Raw genomic sequence first — 18223 nt, forward strand, 5'->3', positions numbered from 1 at the left:
AATGACAAACCAGAATTATATTATTACTAATGTAATTGATATGGATTTGTCCATACTATTTATACCTAAAAATTTTCTTCAAATTATTTTGACTCTACAATAAATGTGAAAGGCAAACAAGGTATCATGCAGCTCAATAAAGATGAAAGTAACTCTTACGTCAAATTTAAAACAAAAGACACTCACCATATTGTCGAGTCAACTTCATCAGATAAATACTGCCTGTAATCCAACTGTGCAAAAAGTGGAAACAGCACTTGTACTCCTCCAATTGAATGCATGGCACTTTGAATGGAATGTGTTAAAACTGCCTTCACATCCTTGAAAAACAGAAAATACAGTGAATGTTTCAGTGATTTCTCTTTCAAAACAGTTTAAAACAAAGCACAACAGTAAATGCAGGAACACTAAATTGTTACTTTTCTCGTGTCAAGAGAAGTTCCTAAATACACCCCAATAATTCACCAGAACATCCACTAGCTCTATCCTTAAAAGATCACAATTAGTACCTGGAGCATGAGTGCATGTGGTGAATGAACAAAAATCGATGGGTTGTCCTTGGGGGAAGATTCGAGGCAAAGCTGGGCATCTGTGGCCCGTGGATTGTATGTGAAGGCAATGGCACTGGAGAGTCTGCCGTCATACAGTAAGAGTTTGTGATGCTCAGCAAGGAAAAGATCACTTTCTGCTTTGAATTTAAATGTACCCTATGCATTTAAAAAAAAGAGAACCGTTAAGGTAATATGTCACACAAGAAAATCTAAATGCAAATCACCAGAGATATAAAAATTTAAGAGGACATACCAACGATCATTTTTCTAACAATATCAAATAAGAGAGCCCTCCAAAATGTTACTCTTTATCACCATAAATTTCCCTAAAGGTACTAGTTGGTGAATACTTTAAGTTTTGATACATTACATTTTCATTTTCACTATCTCACAGTACTTTCTAATTTCCCTTGTGATTAATGCCCATCAGTTATTTAAGAGTATGCTGTTTGATTTCTACTTACCTATGAACTTTTCAGATTTCAGATTGGGCTATTAGTAAAATGGCAAATTTACTGTGTATTTTACCATAATACAAATTTGCTTAAGGGTTGAGAATGAATGAGGATGTAGCTCAGTCAGAAAAGCACTTGCCTAGCATATACAAAGCCCTACTATTCAATCCCCAGCACCAAAAAAAATAAATAAATAAAATTGTTTAATTAAAAACAACAATAAAAAACAAGTAATCTAATTGAAAAGTGGATAAAAGATCTAAATAGGTCTTTAACCAAAAATGATAAACGGTTTATAAGGAAGCAAAAATAATCTCAACATCATTAATTGCCAGGGAAATGCAAATCAAAACAATGAGGTACCACTTAATACCCACTAGGATGGCCACAACCAAAAAGTCCGATGATAACACATGTTGGAGAGGACAAGGAGAAATCAGAATCCTCATACACTACTGTAGGAATATAAAATGGTGCCGTCTACTTAGAAAACAGTCTGGAAGTTTCTCAAATATATGACCCAGCAATTCCACTCTAAATAATAGACCCAAAATAAAGGAAATATATGTCCACACAAAAACTCATACACAAGTGTTCATGTCAGCATTACTCATAATAGCCAAAAGGTAAAAACTAACAAATAGATACACAATGGAATACTATACAACTATTAAAAGGAATGATATTATGATACATGCTAAAATAGAGATGATACTTGAAAAATTATGCTCATTGAAAAAAGGCCAGTCACCAGAGACCACATATAATTTGATTAATTTATTACCAGAAATAGCAAATCTATAGAAATAGAAAGTAGCTTAGAGGTCACTAGAGACTAGGAAGAAAGGGAAATGAGTAATGACAGAGGATCAATATTAGGATTTCCTTTTGGGGTAAATAAACTGTAGACAATGAATAAAAACTGTTACACAACTTTATGATAAAAACCAATTGATTTTATATATATATATATATATATATATATATATATATATAAAGTGGGCAAATGATATGTGCCAGAGTTTGGGTCTAGAATGTCCCCCAGAGACCCATGTGTTATAGGCTTAGTGCCCAGCTGGCATTGGGAGGTGGTGGAAACCCTAAGAGACAGGACTCTAACCCCTTCTTCTGTTTCTTTTTTCACATCCCAGGTATGAAGTGTACAGTTCTGCTACATGTTGCTGCCCTGTCATAGACCCATATGCCACAGGGCCAATAATGGATCAAGGACTTAAACCTTCAAAACTGTGAACCAAAACAAGCCTTCTCCTTTAATACTTTGATTATCTCAGATATCTGTTATGGTAAACAGAAAGCTGAATAACACAAGATGTTTTATATCTCAATAAAGCTTTTATATTAAAACATGATCTAAAATAAAGATTATCTTGAGTCTCACTGACAAAGCTTTAAAACAAACTACAAAAACAAAAACAAAAACACATACCTAAAGATACTTTGACTAGCTAAACAAAGTCCTCTTTACAGGGTACCAACAAAATCTAAACACTTAGATGGTAAACATCATAATGTCCAGTATGCATTCCTAAACTACTAAACTGCTACGGTTTGCATAAGTGTCCCCCAAAGGTCCAGAGATAAAGGCTTAGTCCCCATGATGGTAGTATTGGGAGGAGCCTACTATGGGCCTTTCAGAGGTGGGACAGAGTGGGAAGTTTTCAGATCAATGGGGACGTACCTTTGTGAGGAATTGTGAAACCCAGTCTCTTCCCTCTCTCTCTCTCTCTCTCTCTCTCTCTCTCTCTCTCTCTCTCTCTCTCTCTCTCTCTCTCCCTGCCTCCTGGCTCAGGATGTGCTATTCTCTCTGACGCATGCCTCTACTTAATCTTAAACCTCTAAAACTGTGAGCTAAACAAACCATTTCTCTTTACTAAGTTGGTTACCTCAGGTAATTCACCGTAGTGATGCAAAACTAATACACAAACCAAGAAGCCTACAATAACCATGAAAATGTCACAGGTTCAGAAATAACACATGTGATGAAATTAAAAGACATTGTAGGTCATGTCAGTGGAAGGGCACTGTAAAGGCCCCAGATTCAATCCTTAGGACATAAAAAAAAAAGTGTAAGAAGAAAAAGACATTAAAAGTAGCTATTATATCTTTGGTTAATGTGGGGGTGCATTTCTTTTTTAAGACTAGCATGTTAGAACAAGTTAACATAATGAAAAAGAATGAAAATTTACTGAAACCAAAAATATATGAAATGGAAAATTCACCTGATGAAATTCACAGTAGACTGGACACTGAGAAGGTTCATAAAGACAAAGCAATGAAAACCCAAAAGAAATATTTTAAATTAAGAACAACAACAACAACAAAAAAAAAAAACAATAGGCATGGTAACTTATTAGCTTCTATCAAAAGGTCTAAAATAAATGTGGTATAAATTCCAGAGGAAGAAAACATATTTGAAGAAATTGTGGTACAAGTTTTTAAATTTGACAAAACCCAGATTTAAGAAGTCTGATTAACCTGAAGCAGGCTAAGCACAGAAAAGAACAGACCAGCAGAAGTTTGAGAGAGCACTGGAAGATAGTGGAGTAGAGGAGGTCTCTTTCCAAGCTACTCCCTGGTAAGAGACCAAGAAAGCAGATAAACAGCTTCTCAGTGAGGCCAGTAAAAGAGGGATTTTACCAGGATTTAATAATGGACTCTCAGAACAGCTTGGGGACCCAGAAGGTTGGATGTAATAAAATAGAAAAAAAAAGCTCACTGCTGCCCGTGGCTGCCACAGCTGATCCACTTTGGGGAAAGTGTGGAAGGGGACTAAGGCAACCTGCATTTCAGGAGGCACCGTGGCATGTAATAGTACAGAGAAATCAAAGATCAAGGTCACCGCTGGACTGATCCAGAGGGTGTGCAGCACTATAACCTCATGCAGGAAAGACGCCTCCTGTCTCCTGGGTGTCTGCAGAGAGGAGGCAGGAGCCCTTGTGCCACCCCACTATGCCACCAGCGGCTGTGGGAGTAAGTCCAGGAGCCCACATCTGGAAAATCCGAGCTGGATCCGAAAAACAGGCCTAGGAGACACCCATCACATGACTCAGTGTGTGACTGAGAGACCAGTAGGAAATGAGGCATGGAGAGTGTTTTACCCAAGGGAATAGAGTAGTAGAGACCCAAGAAAGCCCAGTTCTTTCCTCCTCCCTTTGAGTCTGGTAGCTTTCCAACTAATGGTGCTGAGAAAACTGGAAATCCATGTGTCACAGAATGAAATTTAACCCGTATCTCTCACCCTGCACAAAGTTCAACTCAAAGTGGATCAAAAATCTAGATCTTAGACCAGAGACTTGGCATCTCCTAGAAGAGAGTGTAGGCCCAACTCCCCATCATGTCAGCTGAGGAACTGAATTCTTCAACAAGGCTCCTAAAACCCAAGAAGTAAAATCAAAAATCAATAAATGGGATGGTATCAAACTAAAAAGTTTCTTCACAGCAAAGGAAACAATCAAGAGCAAAGAGAGAACCTATAGAATGGGAGAAAATCTTTGCCACCCACACCTCAGATAAGGTGTTAATTTCCAGAACATACAAAGAACTCAAAAAGCTTAACACCAAAAAAACAATGTAATCAATAAATGGGCAAGAGAACTAAGACACTTCTCAAGAAGAAATACAAGGCAGGACATGGTGGCACATGCCTGTAATCCCTGCTGCTTGGGAGGCTGAGACAGGAGGATCTGAGTTCAAAGGCAGGGTGGTCGTCATGGGAATGGACGGGGCGGGAGTGGAGAAAAGGGGGTGACGGGAATAGGAAAGAGAGTAGAGTAAATTGGACTTAACTTTCCTACATTCTTCTACGGATGCAAGACCAGTTGTAACTCTGCATCACGTACAACCACAAAAATTGGAAGTCATACTACATGTATGTATGATATGTCATATATAACTTAAAAGAAAAAAGAAAAAGAAAATTCAGAATTGAAAAAACAACGAAGATCAAATGTTCTCTCTGACATGTAGATGCCAACCCACAACAAGGGGCAGGGAAATAGAAGTCCAGTGGGTTAGACAAAGGGGACTGAAGGGAAGGGAGGGAGAATGGGAATGGGAGAGACAGTGAAATGAATCAGACATAACTGTGCTATGCATGTGTATGAATACACCACAATGAAAATCGCCATCGTATACATCCACCAGACTGGGATCCCAATGAGAATAAAACATATTCCAAGCTTGTATAAATATATCAAAATGGTGTCTACTATAATGTATAACCAAAAAGAATAAAGATTAAAAAACAATAATAATAACCCAACATACACAACATTTAGGTTTTGAAGAGGCCATACAACTTAACAGAAACTTCTTGCAAATCAGAAACAATAAACTCTCTTATAAAAGCTAATAAATTCTCACATTAAAATTCTAACCAGGGGTTGGAATCATGGCTCAGTGGTAGATCGCTTGCCGCACATGTGAGGCACTGGGTTCAATCCTCAGCACCATATAAAATGAATAAAATAAAGGTATTGTGTCCATCTGCAACTAAAAAAAAAAAAAAAAAAATTTGAATTCTAAACCAGTGAAACTATTTTTCAAGAATGAAAGCAAACTAAAAGACTTCTCAGAAAAAAGCTGAGACATCTCACTTAACAGTAAACCTCCAGTATAAGAAATATTAAAGGTGTTAAAATGGTAGGTAAATGGTATGAGATGGTGCTCTGGTTTGAATATGGTTAGATTGTCTCTCAAAGGTTCATATATTTTAATTTAATCCCCATTGTGAGGGTAGAAACTTAATCCATGGCATCATACTGAAGAGGGGCAAAAGGGTCCCTTAGACTCTTTTTTTTTTTTTTTAATTTAACCTTTATTTTATTTATCTGTTACATGGTGCTGAGGATCAAACCCAGTGCCTCACCCATGCTAGGTAAGCACTTTGCCACTGAGCTACCACCCCAATCCACCTAGACTCTTTTATGAGGACACTAATCCCTCTCCTGAGGTAGAGATGGAGACTTCCTGAGTGAGGAACTTCTCAAAGGTCCTCCCCTTAAGACATATCACCTTGGGAATTTAGTTTAAACATATGAATTTTAAGTATTATGGGGAAAAAAAATGAACCTTGATCCTTACTATGTACCATACCCAAAAATTCATTCAAAATAGATCACAAATCTAAAGGTGAATACTAAAATTATAAAACTCAGAAGAAAAATGAAAAAATATTTCTAATGTTGAAGTACTCAAATATTTTTATGTAGACAAAAAGTATCATAACAAAAGAAATCGACAAAATATAATTCATAAAAATCAAATTCTACTCTCCAGTCATATTAACAAAATGAAAAATCAATCAAGATGCACACTCAGGAAAAATAAGTGTAAATCTTACATATGATAAAAAGAGTTATATCCACAATACGTAAGAAAAATCTCAAAATTCATTAAGAAAACAACCCTACAAAAATCAAATCATATACTTCACAAGAGAAGATACACAAATAGGTAATAAGTAATGAGAAAGATTTCCAGCATGTCAGCATGTCTAAGAAGTATAAGAATAAAATTAAAAACAGAATGAGAGCAGGGGATGTAGTCCAGGGATAGAACACCAGTCCAGCATATGTGAGAATCTTGCATTCAATACCCAGGACTGCAAAACATTCACTCAAATGTCTAATATTACAAAGACTTAACACGGAGAGGAAGTACAAATCTCATATTCTGCTTGTGAGAATGTTGGGGCTTTTTTCGTTTGTTTTTTGTTTTCCTCTCAGTACTGAGAATTAAACCAGGGATGTGTTACTAAGCAAGGCTTTTCTGTTTTTGTTTTTTTTTGTTTTTTGTTTTTTTTTTTTGAGATAGGGTCTTGCTTAAGTTGTTGACACCTTGCAATCCTCCTATCTCAGCCTGCAAGGTGGCTGGTATTAGAGGCATGCACCACTACGCACAGAGATAATGTAAGATTATACAATTGCCTTGGAAAATACTTTAGCAATTTCAGTTACCATGTTGCTTAGCAATTTCACTTTTAGATATGTACAGAAAAAACACAGTTGAATCCTAAAACATGCTGGAAAAAAAAAAACTCACAGGAGCACATATTAAATGATTCCATTAACATAAAACCTTAAGAAAAAAAAGTCTAAATTGACAAAAAATAGAACAATGGTTGCATGTGAACATGAATGGTAGGGAACAGGTAAGGTGAAACAACTGACTGGGAAGGAACACAATGAAACATTGGTAGTGATGGAAAAATTCTACTTCTTGATTGTTTCAGTATTTAACTCTTGTCAAAATTAATTACATGGGGGTTTCAAGATGGCGGACTAGAGGGTGGCCGCATTTCATGTTGCTCCAAGACTCAGTATTCAAAAGAGGAGAAATTGAGAGACTTGGGACCAACTCAAAGCAGCCGGGTGAGTCTCTCCCGTTGGGGAGGCATCCCGGATGGGGCGGACGTCCCGGAACGCACGGAACTTTGTGAAGTAGAGCTGCCCGGCGAGACTCCCCTCCCCCTGCTGCAGCAGTGAACTCGGACAACTGGGAGCGTCATAGAGGAGGCCACTCAGCACAGCGCTGGGACTCGGAGCAACCACTGGGGCTCCGGGCGGCGGCCCAGAGGAGGGGCTGCGAGGAGAGCTGTTTGGACTCATAGCGACCACTTCTGAACACTGGGGCCTGCCCCGAGGAGGAGGAGGAGGAGCAGTGCGGCAAGGCGCTTGGACTTGGAGCGACTGCGCCAGAGCTACAGGCAGTTGCCAGAGGAGGAGCTGCTTGGTAAGCTGTTTGGACTCAGAGCAACCATTCCTGAACACCAGGGCCTGCCTTGAGGAGGAGGAGGAGGAGCGTGGCTCCTTGGATTCAGAGTGACTACACCAGAGCTACGAGCGGTTGCCAGAGGAGGAGCTGCGTAGCAAGCTGTTTGGACTCAAAGCGACCGTTCCTGAACACCAGGGCCTGCCCGGAGGAGGAGAAGGAGGAGGAGCGCGGCAGGTCACTTGGACTCACAGTGACTGCGTTGGAACTCCAGGTGGCTGCTCAGAGGAGGAGGCAAGTGGTGAGTTATTTGGATTTAAAGTGACCGCTCCTGAACACCGGGGGGCTGCCTAGAGGAGGAGTGCAGTGGGTCGCTTGGTCTCGAATGGCCGCACCAGAGCTCCAGGCGGCTGCCCGGAGGAGGCGTGCAGCGGGTCACGTGGACTCAGAGCGACTCAGATTGACTGACAGTGACTGCTCCTAAACACCCAGGGGGCTACCTGGAGGAGGAGGAATGGGGCGGGTCACTTGGACATGGAGTGACTGCCCAGGGCTACAAGCGGTTGGCGGGAGGAGGAGGCTCGCAGTGAGTTGCCTGGAATCCTAGTGACTGCACCAGAAAACCTGGCGCCTGTCTGGAGGAAGAGGCGTGCAGCAGGTCTCTGGGACTCAGAGCGATTGTACGGGGCTCCAGGTGGCTGCTCAGAGGAGGGGCTACATAGCCAGGCGATTAGGTGCAGAGCAGGGTCCCAGGACCTAGGAGTCTTCGTGGTGGAAGAGCCGCACACAGACACGCTTAGGGGCGGAGCAAAGGTTCCATGACTGCCGGCAGATTCTCTGAGGAGAGGCAGCCTAAGGAGACTCATCTGCGAAGGGTGAGGCTCCCAGACCCAGGAGGTAGGGCCGGGCCCCTGGGAACGTTGCAGAGGAAGGCAGCCCAGCCCAGGCAGTAGTTGTAGATTGAGGGGAACGGACCAGCGAGACCTCCCCACCAGGTGAGTCTTCCCTGCCGGATGAGGTTTTCCCACAAGGACGGTAAAACCAGAGACACAGGCCCAAACAGGCCTTGCCTCAGCCTGCAGCCTAGTTCCCCTTTGGATGACCACTGGTCAACAAGTGGAGACACCTCTGTCCACTAGCAGGGAATATACCCCACCTGAAGGCCACCACCCCTAGAGAGGCAGCTTCCTTGTGGAGCACCGCACTATCAACTTCCTCCAAGACTTCAGCCTACTGAAGGCTAAGAGGGGATATACTAGAAATCTTCAGGGACATTATAAGTCAATAGAGGAAATCTGCAATATCTCAGCGGTATACTGATACCTGAACAACATGAGAAAACAAGGGAAGAATATGCCCCAAACAAATCTAGATGTTACATCAATAAAATCCAATGACAGCATGGCAGAAGAAATGACAGAAAAGGAGTTCAGAATGCACATAATTAAAATGATTAGGGAAGCAAACGATGAGATGAAAGAGCAAATGCAGGCATTGAATGATTGCACCAATCGACGGTTAAAGGAGCAAATACAGGAAGCAAAAGATCATTTCAATAATGAGTGAGAGATATTGAAAAAAAACCAAACAGAAATCCTTGACATGAAGGAAACAATAAACCAAATTAAGAACTCCATAGAAAGCATATCCAATAGGATAGAACACGTGGAAGACAGAACCTCAGACATTGAAGACAAAATGTTTAACCTTGAAAACAAAGTTGAACAAACAGAGAAGATGGTAAGAAATCATGAACAGAATCTACAAGAACTATGGGATATCATGAAAAGGCCAAATTTAAGAATTATTGGGATTGAGGAAGACACAGAGATACAAACCAAAGGTATGAACAACCTATTCAATGAAATAATCTCAGAAGATTTCCCAAACCTGAAAAATGAAATGGAAAATCAAATACAAGAGGCTTATAGGACTCCAAATACACAAAATTACAACAGACCCACACCAAGGCACATTATAATGAAAATACCTAACATACAAAATAAAGACAGAATTTTAAAGGCTGTGAGAGAAAAGAACCAAATTACATTCAGGGAGAAACCAATACGGATATCAGCAGATTTTTCAATCCAGACCCGAAAAGCTAGAAGGGCCTGGAACAAAATTTTTCAAGCTCTGAAAGAAAATGGAAGCCAACCAAGAATCTTATACCCAGCAAAACTTACCTTCAAATTTGACGATGAAATAAAATCCTTCCATGATACACAAAAGCTAAAAGAATTTACAAAAAGAAAGCCAGCATTACAGAACATTCTCAGCAAAATATTCCATGGGGAAGAGATGAAAAACAAAGAAGCAAATCAGCAAAGGGAGGAATTATCCTAAAGGAATTGGCAAATAAAGGAGGAAGCAAGTCATGTCAAATAAATAAATAAATAAATAAAATTTTAAAAATGAACCAAACGACCAGGAAACCAAATCATATCTCAATAATAACCCTGAATATTAATGGCCTGAATTCATTAATCAAAAGACATAGACTGGCAGATTGGATTAAAAAGAAAGATCCAACAATATGTTGCCTGCAAGAGACTCACCTCATAGAAAAAGATACTCATAGACTAAAGGTGAAAGGATGGGGAAAAACATACCATGCACATGGACTCAGCAAAAAAGCTGGAGTATCCATCCTTATTTCAGATAATGTGGACTTCAAGCCAAAGTTACTCAGAAGGGATAAAGAAGGTCATTCCATACTGCTTAAGGGAAGCATAAATCAGCAAGATATAACAATCATAAACATCATGCCCCAAACAGTGGCTCATCCATGTATGTCAAACAAATCCTTCTCAATTTCAGAAACCAAATACACCATAACACAATAATACTAGGTGATTTTAACACACCTCTCTCACCACTGGACAGATCCTCCAAACAAAAATTGAACAAAGAAACCATAGATCTCAATAACACAATCAATAATTTAGACTTAACGGATATTTATAGAATATACCATCCAACCAAGAGCAAATACACTTTCTTCTCAGCAGCACATGGATATTTCTCTAAAATAGACCATATATTATGCCACAAAGCTAATGTTAGCAAATACAAGAGGATAGAGACACTACCTTGTATTCTATCAGATCATAATGGTTTGAAGTTAGAAATAAATGAAAGAGTAAAAAACAGAAACTATTCCAACACCCGGAGATTAAACAATATGCTATTATATGATGAATGGATAACAGAAGATATTAGGAAGGAAATTAAAAAATTCTTAGAGGTAAATGAGAACAAAGAAACATCATATCAAAATCTCTGGGACACTATGAAAGCAGTACTTAGAGGAAAATTTATTTCATGGAGCGCATTTAATAAAGGAAGTAAAACTCAACAAATAAACAACCTAACACTACAGCTCAAAGCCCTAGAAAAAGAAGAACAGACCAGCACCAAAAGTAGTAGAAGACAGGAAATAGTTAAACTCAGAGCTGAAATCAACAAAATTGAAACAAAAGAAACAATACAAAAAAGCAACAAAATAAATAGTTGGTTCTTCGAAAAAATAAACAAAATTGATAAACCTTTAGCCACACTAACAAGGAGAAGACGAGAGAAAACTCAAATCACTAAAATTCGGAATGAACAAGGAAATACCACAACAGACAGGATGGAAATACAAAACATAATTAGAAGCTATTTTGAAAATCTATACTCCAACAAAATAGAAAATTTCGAAGACATCAACAGGTTTCTGGAGACATATGAATTGCCTAAATTGAACGAGGAGGACATAAACAATTTAAATAGACCAATTTCAAGTACTGAAATAGAAGAAGTCATCAAAAGCCTACCAACAAAGAAAAGTCCGGGACCAGATGGGTTCTCAGCCGAGTTCTACAAAACCTTTAAAGAAGAGCTCATTCCAATACTTCTCAAAGTATTCCATAAAATAGAAGAGGAGGGAACCCTCCCAAACTCATTCTATGAAGCCAATATCACACTGATACCTAAACCAGACAGAGACTCATCAAGGAAAGAAAATTTCAGACCAATATCCTTAATGAACATCGACGCAAAAATTCTCAACAAAATTTTAGCAAATGGCATACAAAAACATATTAAAAAGATAGTGCACCATGATCAAGTGGGTTTCATCCCAGGGATGCAACGTTGGTTCAACATCAGGAAATCAATAAATGTCATTCACCATATCAATAGACTTAAAGTCAAGAATCACATGATTATTTCAATCGATGCAGAAAAAGCATTTGATAAAATACAGCATCCCTTCATGCTCAAAACAGTAGAAAAAACAGGGATAGTGGGATCATACCTTAACATTGTAAAGGCCATCTATGCTAAGCCCATGGCTAATATCATTCTAAACGGTGAAAAACTGAAAGCATTCCCCCTAAAAACTGGAACAAGGCAGGGATGCCCTCTTTCACCACTTCTATTCAATATCGTCCTTGAAACTCTAGCCAGAGCAATTAGACAGACCAAACAAATTAAAGGGATACGAATACAAAAAGAAGAACTCAAACTATCCCTATTTGCTGATGATATGATTATATACTTAGAGGAACCAGGAAATTCCACCAGAAAACTTTTAGAACTCATAAGTGAATTCAGTAAAGTAGCGGGATATAAGATCAATGCACATAAATCTAAAGCATTTTTATACATAAGTGATGAATCTTTGGAAAGAATAATCTGGAAAACTACCCCATTCACAATAGCCTCGAAAAAAATAAAATACTTGGGAATCAATCTCACAAAAGAGGTGAAAGACCTCTACAATGAGAACTACAGAACACTAAAGAAAGAAATTAAAGAACACCTTAGAAGATGGAAAGATCTTCCATGTTCTTGGATAGGAAGAATTAATATTGTCAAAATGGCCATACTACCTAAAGTGCTATACAAATTCAATGCAATTCCAATTAAAATCCCAATGATGTACCTTACAGAAATAGAGCAAGCAATTATGAAATTCATCTGGAAGAATAAGAAACCCAAAATAGCTAAAGCAATCCTTAGCAGGAAGAGTGAAACAGGGGGTATTGCAATATCAGATCTTCAACTCTACTACAAAGCAATAGTAACAAAAACGGCATGGTATTGGTACCAAAATAGAAAGGTAGATCAATGGTACAGAACAGAGGACAGGGACACAAACCCAAACAAATACCATTTTCTCATACTAGACAAAGGTGCCAAAAATATGCAATGGAGAAAAGATAGCCTCTTCAACAAATGGTGCTGGGAGAATTGGAAATCCATATGCAACAGAATGAAACTAAACCCATATCTCTCACGATGCACGAAACTAAACTCAAAATGGATTAAGGACCTCGGAATCAGACTAGAGACCCTGCAGATTATAGAAGAAAAAGTAGGTCCATATCTTCAACATGTCGGCTTAGGACCAGACTTCCTTAACAGGACTCCCATCGCACAAGAAATAAAAGCTAGAATCAACCACTGGGATAGATTCAAACTAAAAAGCTTTCTCTCAGCAAAGGAAACTATCAGCAATGTGAAGAAAGAGCCTACAGAATGGGAGAATATCTTTGCCAATCATACTTCAGATAGAGCGCTAATCTCCGGGATCTATAAAGAACTCAAAAAACTCTCTCCAAGAATACAAATAATCCAGTCGACAAATGGGCTAAGGAAATGAATAGACACTTCACAGAAGAAGATCTACAAGCAATCAACAAACATATGGAAAAATGTTCAACATCTCTCGTAATAAGAGAAATGCAAATCAAAACCACCCTAAGATTCCATCTCACCCCAATTAGAATGGCAATTATCAAGAATACGAGCAACAACAGGTGTTGGCGAGGATGTGGGGAAAAAGGTACACTTATACATTGCTGCTGGGGCTGCAAATTAGTGCAGCCACTCTGGAAAGCAGTGTGGAGATTCCTTAGAAAACTTGGAATTGAACCACCATTTGACCCAGCTATCCCACTCCTTGGCCTATACCCAAAGGACTTAAAATCAGCATACTACAGAGATACAGCCACATCAATGTTCATAGCTGCTCAATTCACAATAGCCAGACTGTGGAACCAACCTAGATGTCTTTTAATTGATGAATGGATAAAGAAACTGTTGTATATATATATATATATACAATGGAATATTACTCAGCCATAAAGAATGATAAAATTATGGCATTTGCAGGAAAATGGATGAAATTGGAGAATATCATGCTAAGTGAGATAAGCCAATCTCAAAAAGCCAAAGGACGAATTATATCGCTAATAAGTGGAGGATGACACATAATGGGGGGAGGGAGGGGTAAGTGTTAGGGTTAGAGTTAGGGTTAGGGAGGGAGGCAAGTATGGAGGAAGGAAGCACTGTATAGAGGGAAAACAGGGGTGGGAGGGGTGGGGGGAAGGGAAAAAAATAACAGAATGAATCAAACAACATTGCTCTATGTAAATTTATGATTACACAAATGGTATGCCTTTATGCCGTGTACAAACAGAGAAACAACATGTATCCCATTTGTTTACAATAAAAAAAATTAAATTAAAATAAATAAACATTTAAAGAAAAAAAAAAAAAAAACCTGGAAGCCTGACACCTTCCTGGTCTGTTGCTTTCTTGCTCACACGTGTGCATGTGTCTTGTACCTATGGCTGGTTGTTTTTCCACTTCTCTGCCAGGGGGCCCTCAACAGGACAAAGGTGCCATGCTGTTTAGATCCTCCAGACACCAGAACCATAACCCAAATAAACCTCTTTTCTTTAAAAATTAAAAAAAGAAAAAAATAAATACACAGGAAAGAAAAACAAATGAAGAGGAATGAAGAAAGCAAAGATTCAAGTCATGGAGGTTCAAGATGGACTTGCAAATGTCAAAGAAGTAGAAGGCTTATTTAAAGAAATAATAATGGGAATTGTCTCAAACCTAGAAAAAGATATAAGTATCCAGATTCAAGAATATCAAAGAGTCAACTAGGTCTACCTGAAAATATACTATATTCAAGTTCTCAAAGTTTAACTACAAAAAGGATTCTCAATGCATCAAGAGAAAAGAAACAAGTAACATACAAGAGTGTTGCAATATGCCTGACAACAGACTCCTCAACAGAAGTGTATGAGGTCAGGAAAGAGTAGAATGAGATAGAGTGCTGAAGGAAAAAACTGCCAACCAATAATACTGTACCAAGCAAAGCTACTCTTTAGACATGAAGGAGAGTTACAGATACTCTCAAGCAAAAACTGAGAGAATTTATCACCACCAGACCAGTCCTGCATGAAATACCTTCATATTGAAGGAAAAATGCTAACAAGTGAGAAAAAAATATCAGAAGGAATATATCTCATGTAAGAGCAACTATAGACATATTCAGAATGCTAATATTGCAAAAAGTATGTAAACCATTTATATCTTTGGTATAAAGACCAAAATATTAAACCATTAAAAATAATAGCTACATTAACATTTTAAGAGACAGGCAACATAAAAAGATGTAAAATGGGACATCAAAAATTCAAAATATAAAGAGGAATTGAGCACAAGTGTAGAGCTTTTATAAGTATTTAATATTTTGTTCCTTTTCCTATTTTTGCAATAAATGCTATCATTTCAAAACGGCTTGTAAGAAATCAAAAGATGTTTTCTGTAAGCCTCATAGTAACCACAAAGCAAAATGCGTCATAAGACAAATCAAAACTAGTAAATAATGCAACAAAATGCAAGTTACAGAACATCACTTAGCCCCAAAGGAAGACTGCAAGAGAGGAGAGGAATAAAAAAGCAGTTGGGGAGCAAGGAACTACTAAAAAAAAAAAAAAAAGTACCAAAATGGAAGCAGTAAGATCTTATGTATCCATAATTACCATAAATGTAAATGGATTAAATTCTTTGATGGAAAAAAACGGTTAGTAACTAAATGGATAAACAAAACAAGACTTAGTTATTTGCTGCTTTTAAGAAACTCACTTCGACTCTAAGGATATGTATAGACTAAAGGGAAAGAAATGTAAAAGACACTCCATGGAAATAAAATTGAAAACCTAAAGTGGCCATATTTCAGGACTGCAGAAAGTGAGGACCCCAAAAGCACAGGATGTGAAAGTGAAGACGAATATATGGGATTATATTAAACTGAGAAGCTTCTGTACAGCAAAGAAAATAAGAAAGTAAAGAGACAACCTACAGAATCAGAGAAAATGTCTGCAAATTATACACAGCAGAGGTTCATTGCCAGAATATGTAAAGAACATGAAATAACTCAACAGTAAGAAAATAAACAATCCAATTGAAAAATGGACAACAGACCTAAAAAGACACTCGTCAAAAGATATACAAATGGAAAACCAGTATATAAAAAATGGTGTGTATCACTAATTATTGGGGAAATACAAATCAGAACCACAATGAAATATCACTTTCATTCAGTAAGAACGGCTATTATCAAAACGACAAAAGATAACAAGGACTGGTACAGATGTAGAGAAAGGGAACCCTTGAACACTGTTGGTGGAAATATAAATTAATACAATCATTGAGAAAAACACTATAGTTTCCTCCTGAATTAAAAATAAAACTATCATATGATTCAGCAATCCCACTCCTGGGTATATATCCACAGGAAATGAAATCAGTACATCAAACAGACATCTGTTCTCCCATGTTTATTACAGTAACAGCTGTGAAATAGAAACAACTAAGAGTCCATTATCATATAAATGGAAAAAGAAAATGTAACATAAACAATGGAACACTATTCAGCCATTAAAAATAAAGTTCTATCATTTTGACAATATGGATGGAACTGGAGCAAATATGTTAAGTGATATTAGGCACAGAAAGACAAGGTACTGCATAATCTCATTCATATATGGAACCTAAAGAACAAGATCTCTAAGAAGATGAGAGTTAAAATGATAAATGCCACAGGTTGGGGAAAACAGAGGAAGAAGGGATGGGAAAGGTTGATCAATGGGTATTAAGTTACAGTTAGGAAAAAGAAGTTCAGTGTACTGCTGCAAAGTAGGGTGACTACTATTAATGATAATGTACTATGTATCTCAAAAAAGCTAGAAGAAAGGATTTTGAATGTTTTTACCAGAAAGAAATAAGAATTAGAGGAGACAGATATGCTTACCCTGGTTTAAAGATTTCACAATGTCTGTGTGTGTGTGTGTGTGTGTGTGTACATATACATATCCCATAAATATGTAAATTGTGACCATTTTTTTAAAAAATGACAATATCAAAGGAATGCATCATTCAGTAAAAATAAACTTTTAACTAGTAGTTTTTGCCCAACAACAGGGCACTTCTCTCAAAAAAGCAAAGTACCCTGCTGAGCCCTGTGACTTCCCAATAGTGGTCCCACTTACCCTGACACACAGTTTGGTTAATTAAGGACATTATTTACATGTTCCCATGCATAATCCACCTTCAAATCAAGCCCAACTAACATTAGTTATGCAATAAACAGAATGTAAAGTACCTTGTATCCCAGGCCCAACTGATAAATAGCAAAAATCTGAGCCGCATTAAGCGCATCACTGAAAAGGTAAACTGCAGTCATCTGACCACAGAAGACTCTGTTAGCATCTGCTGTTTCTGATGAGCCCAGGAAACATTTGTCAAATGTCTATGAAAGAAAGCAGAGATTTTATTAAAGAAAAATTACATCCTCCAGGAATAACAAAAACCTACCTATATTGGTATAAATGTTTTGTCCATTCCAAGCTATATCTGAATAGAATAAAATAATTAATTTAGCATTTCATTTCATCCATTCCCAACTTGATGACAAAGAGTCAAGAGAAACCACTATGGCTTTGAAGTTTCATAACAGGACAGCCAATGTCCAGACAGAACAGTCTTTGCCAAAAGGCGGAAAATAATGAGATAGGTTTGGAACTTCCTGAATTGGCCTTTTCTTTGTGCTCTTTATCATATTAAAAAAAGAGAGAGAGAGAGAGATCACTAACATTTATTGAGTACTCATCCTTACAAAGCACTTGGCTAACATTTATGATCATTATTTCATTTAATCATCACAACAGCATATTTTTTATCATATTCATAAAAAAATGGTAAATTTTAACTAAACCTAAAAATAAAATAAGACTATTTTTATTAAATCCACACTTTTTAAAGTCCACTTTCAGGTGGAAAAATACTAAGGTCTAATAATTCAAGTAAGATCATATAATCAATAAATGACAGAACTGGTACTCGAACCTAAGTCTGTCTGATGTAACACTCTGAGCTCTCAAGGTTACCATTATGTAATATGTATATGTGTGTAGGAAATATAAAAGGAGGAGAAAATGATAGATGGGTGTAGAGACTACTATGCTCATTTTCCTCATTTTTGTTTTATAAGTTTCCTATTTTAAAAAAAATTGTTAGGAGGCAAATAAGAACATTTTGAATTTCATTCTAACCCATGAATTTCTTTTTCAATCCTGAAAACACTATAACATAACAGTTATTAACAGCAGCTATGCACTATATGCAAAATTTATAGGC

General features: G+C 37.7%; 1 protein-coding gene across 4 annotated transcripts in view; it reads right to left on the bottom strand.

Annotated features, from left to right (window-relative positions):
- The window catches only part of LRBA (LPS responsive beige-like anchor protein), a 723813-nt gene that overhangs the window by 584507 nt on the left and 121083 nt on the right, over window positions 1-18223 (bottom strand). For all 4 annotated transcript variants that reach the window (XM_079154183.1, XM_079154182.1, XM_079154184.1 and 1 more), the window contains exons 9-11: window positions 17190-17336; window positions 510-707; window positions 187-320 (exon numbers count right to left, since the gene is read on the bottom strand). In XM_079154183.1, the coding sequence (XP_079010309.1) occupies window positions 187-320; window positions 510-707; window positions 17190-17336 (479 nt within the window). The remainder of the gene's footprint in view (window positions 1-186; window positions 321-509; window positions 708-17189; window positions 17337-18223) is intronic.

Source organism: Sciurus vulgaris, assembly GCF_902686455.1.
Source record: "Sciurus vulgaris genome assembly, chromosome: 9".
Lineage (NCBI taxonomy): Eukaryota > Metazoa > Chordata > Mammalia > Rodentia > Sciuridae > Sciurus > Sciurus vulgaris.